Source organism: Lucilia cuprina, unplaced genomic scaffold (assembly GCF_022045245.1).
Source record: "Lucilia cuprina isolate Lc7/37 unplaced genomic scaffold, ASM2204524v1 Scaffold_6158, whole genome shotgun sequence".
Classification (NCBI taxonomy): domain Eukaryota; kingdom Metazoa; phylum Arthropoda; class Insecta; order Diptera; family Calliphoridae; genus Lucilia; species Lucilia cuprina.
The window spans coordinates 1-3,891 of record NW_025811099.1 but is presented as its reverse complement, the minus strand read 5'-3'; the positions used below and the strand labels follow the sequence as shown (position 1 = coordinate 3,891).

Genomic DNA, 3,891 nt, shown 5'->3' with positions numbered 1-3,891 from the left:
TTCATGTCAACAATATGTCAATTGCGTAAATAATGATACAATGGTGTAAAGAAAGGTAAATGCTGAAGTAAATCATTTCAGATTTATAACTATTATGTTTAAAGTGAATACAATTGTTTTACATTTATAAAAGTTAAGTCCACTTCATATCAATTTTACGTGAGTAGCGTAAACAATGCCAAAACTTAGGTAAACAATGATAAAATGGTGTAAACAAAGGTAAAACACAATAAAAAACTTTGAAGCGTAATAATATGGAATTCTTTAGTTTACCTTAGTGCATGTCAACAATATGATAATCACGTAAACTATGACTGCATTAATGTAAATAATGAAAAATTGATGTAAACAAAGCTAAAGACTAAAGTAAATAATGTATTTTTTTCTAATAATTTTAACAGTTTGTCATTTACTGACTTCAAAGTCTAGTTCATAATCAAAAATTTTCCAAAACTGATTAAAAACCTAAGAAACTTCTTGAAATCGAAAAAATCTTATTAATAGATACCTTTAATATAAATTTGTCAAGTTTGCTTTTTAATTTAAACTTACCATTATCATATTTTTCATAAGAATCACGTTCCTGCTCCTGCATATCATCCTCCTGGTCTTCGTTTACCTCATTTATGCTCTCATTTTCCAAATCGAAATTACGCTCATCCGAATCGAGTATATATTCGGTTTCCTCTTCATTCGATGTTTGCGATGATACAACATGATATGAGGGCGGTGTTAAGACAGTGCCCTGCTTATCAATATGGACATTATCTGCCCCAGCAGCATAGGCGATATTCGGTTTATCCTGCTGATGCTGCTGTTGATGTTGCAGATGATTGTTGTTGTTGTTGATGTTGTTGTTAGAGTGTTGAGTGGCCGATTTAGGTTTGGCGGCTTCGGCCAGACCGTTATGGGGTTGATGACATGGAAGTATAAGGAGCGTTATTAAGAAGAGAAAGGCATAAAGGAGTAGGGGATTGTTGTTGGAGTTGGAGGATGCTGCTGCTGATGAAGACGATGATAATGTAGTTGATGTTTGTTTACGTTTTTGTTTATTATAATTATTAGTTTTAGTTTTTATAATTATTTGTTTTATTAAAGATAATACTAAATTTTCTGCTGGTTTTTTATAGGGAGAGTTTTGTTGTGGTTGTTGTTTAACGGTTTTTTTGGATTTTTGTTGTTGTTGTTGTGGTTTATATACAAATTTATGTTGTTTTATTTGTTTTATAAACGCTAACATATATGTTAACAATAATGTTGTTATTACTTTAGCAACATTGTTTATAAACAATATTGCTGGCACATTATATTCCAGCTGCTGTGGCTGTTGCTGCTGCTTTTCCTTTTTCAACAAATTTTGTTTAATTTCATAAGACAACCTTAGACGTCCTCTTCTACGTTTACTATTAAAATCTAATGATTCTTGTTTTTGTGAATCTAAGGATTCTTGCTTTTGTGTTAGCGGCAACATGTTGCTCTCGTTTAAAAGTTTTCTTTCTTTTAAAATTTGTGCCTTTTGGGAGTTTTCCGTGTAGAAAATTAAACGAGGCTTTAAAGCTTTGTTATTAGCTAAGCCTGGTTTAATTTCTGTTGGTTTTTGCTGCTGCTGCTGTTGTTGCTGTTGTTGTGCATTTTGCTTGGTTGTCTTTAGCAAATTTAAGGCCCATGTTGTTGCTAATGTTTCATTAACATTATTACTATTATTGTTATTGCTCTTAATGTTGTTTGAGGAAGAGGACCTATGCAGGGCAACATTGTTGTTGCTGCTGTTTAAATGAGTGCCAGCAGCTAGAGGGAGTTTAAGATTAACTGTTATCCCTTGTTGAGAGCGTAAGTGTGTTTTAAGAGAATTTTCATGTTTGTTGTTTAAACATATTAAATTGTATTTGATTGCTGTAGAGGTTTTTGCTTTTGTTGTTTGTGGCCAAGTAGAAGTGGTAATTGTTGTTGTTGTTTCCTTTATATGTTGCTGTAAACATGTTGCGTGTTGCTGCAACATTGGACCCCTTAAATTGATCGAGTTTTAGAAAATTCTCTTTATCTCTCTCTCTGTTATTGAATTTATTTGTTTTCTAAATGTTTTGTGCGAAATTTTTGTTTTTAGTTTTAAAAGTTTTTTTTTTGTTTGATGTTGTTGTTTTTTTAGTAAACCTTTAATATAATCGTTGTTGCCGTTTGTTGAGGGGTTTTTAATTTTCCCCATAAAATTTTATATATATATTTGTTTTAATTTTTAAATTTTCAATTTTAATTTAATAATTTTTGCTTAATAGTTAAAGGTGCTGTTGATTATAGTTGTTGTTGTTTTATTTAGTTAATGTTGTTGTAGTTAAAGTTTTAAGTTAAATTTTGTTTAATTTTAGAAGACTTATGTTTAGTTTTTGTTTTTCTATTATAATTATTTGAATTTTGTTTGAATTTTATTTTTAGATTTTAACACTTTATTACGTTTAGGCTTTTTTACAGATTTTTTTTCTTTTTAACTTAAAATTAAGTTTTTTTTTATAAATTTTTATTTATTAATAATTTTATCACATTTTTTTATTTTTTTATATAATTTCTTAAGCAAATTTTGTTTTCATTTAATATTAAATTTATTTAAATTGTATACATTTTTTGGGGGATATTTTTCTCTTAAACTTAAAGTATTAAAGTATTTCGTTTTTTCACAAAATTTCACATTTTTTTTTGTTGTTGTTCACTTTTTCTTGAAATTCACTTTGAAATTTTGCTTTAATAAGCTTTTCTCAATTTTATTTTATAAAACCTTTTAAACAAATTGTTTTATTTAACATTTTGACTTAAAATTTTATTAATTTTCTTTAACTTATATTTCATATACTCCCCCAGCCTAATTTTAGGCTTTAATTTTTTTCTTATATTTTTCTTTTTTTTTCTTTTGCTATATTTTTGCTACAGCAAAAAAAAATATTTATATTTTCCCCATTTAAGCGTCAGTTAGTTGTGTTTAATTCGCGTACCTTTACCGTTATGATAACTCGTTTATTTTTCTAGTTTTCGTAAAGCTATTTTTATTTTTATAGCATAACGTCTAGGCGCACGCTTTACTTTTTTTCTTGCTGCTGTTGTTGTTGTTGTCTTACTAAAGGGGGTGAGTATATATTATATATTTATAATTTTCCATGAAAGCTTTATTCGTTATTAAATGTCATGTCATTTTCAATTCTTGTTGTTTTTGTTTTAAGCTCCAACTAGGCAATACACTCGTTTTTTGCGAGAGAAAAACGTTGAAAAACACTCATTATAAAGGAGCTAAAGAGAGTGACAGCGTAAGATTTTAGAGTTTTTTAGCTATAATGAGACCAAAAAAGAGAAAAACAAAGAGCAAAAATTTAGTTATTTATTAAGTACAAAGAGAAAAGAGCGTTAATTTATAAAATGTCATGTTTTTGGTAGTAAATTTTAATTAATCACTTAATTACAAATCATAAATAACTAAAACTATAAAAAAACACTAAATAAAACTTAAAATTAATCATGATTTTTTTTATTTGCCACCTTTGGATATTTTTTAAATTTGTAAAAAAAGTTTATCTTCATGACGTATGAGTAATATTTAATTCCTTATCAAAAAAGAAAATTGTCCATTAATAATTGAATTTTGTTTTATAAACCTATGACAAATGTTTAACAATAAGGCAGTAAGACTATAAAAACTATTTTCACAAAAAATCTATAACAGAATAAAGGAAAACATATTCTTCAGTTTAATAGCACGCTTAAATATTAATATAAAGTTCAGTTCCGGTTCTGTTCTAGTTATGTTCTAGTTCTGTTCTAGTTCTGTTCTAGTTCTGTTGTAGTTCTGTTCTAGTTCTGTTCTAGTTCTGTTCTAGTTCTGTTCTAGTTCTGTTCTAGTTCTGTTCTAGT

At 27.7% G+C, this 3,891-nt stretch overlaps 1 protein-coding gene across 1 annotated transcript; it reads right to left on the bottom strand.

The window, feature by feature from the left end:
* Positions 1-442: 442 nt before the first annotated feature.
* On the bottom strand, positions 443-2,315 carry LOC111682488 (probable basic-leucine zipper transcription factor R). The gene has a single exon (XM_046956075.1). The coding sequence runs from the start codon at positions 1,997-1,999 to the stop codon at positions 458-460; it is 1,542 nt and encodes a 513-aa protein (XP_046812031.1). The 5' UTR covers positions 2,000-2,315; the 3' UTR covers positions 443-457.
* Positions 2,316-3,891: the final 1,576 nt, after the last annotated feature.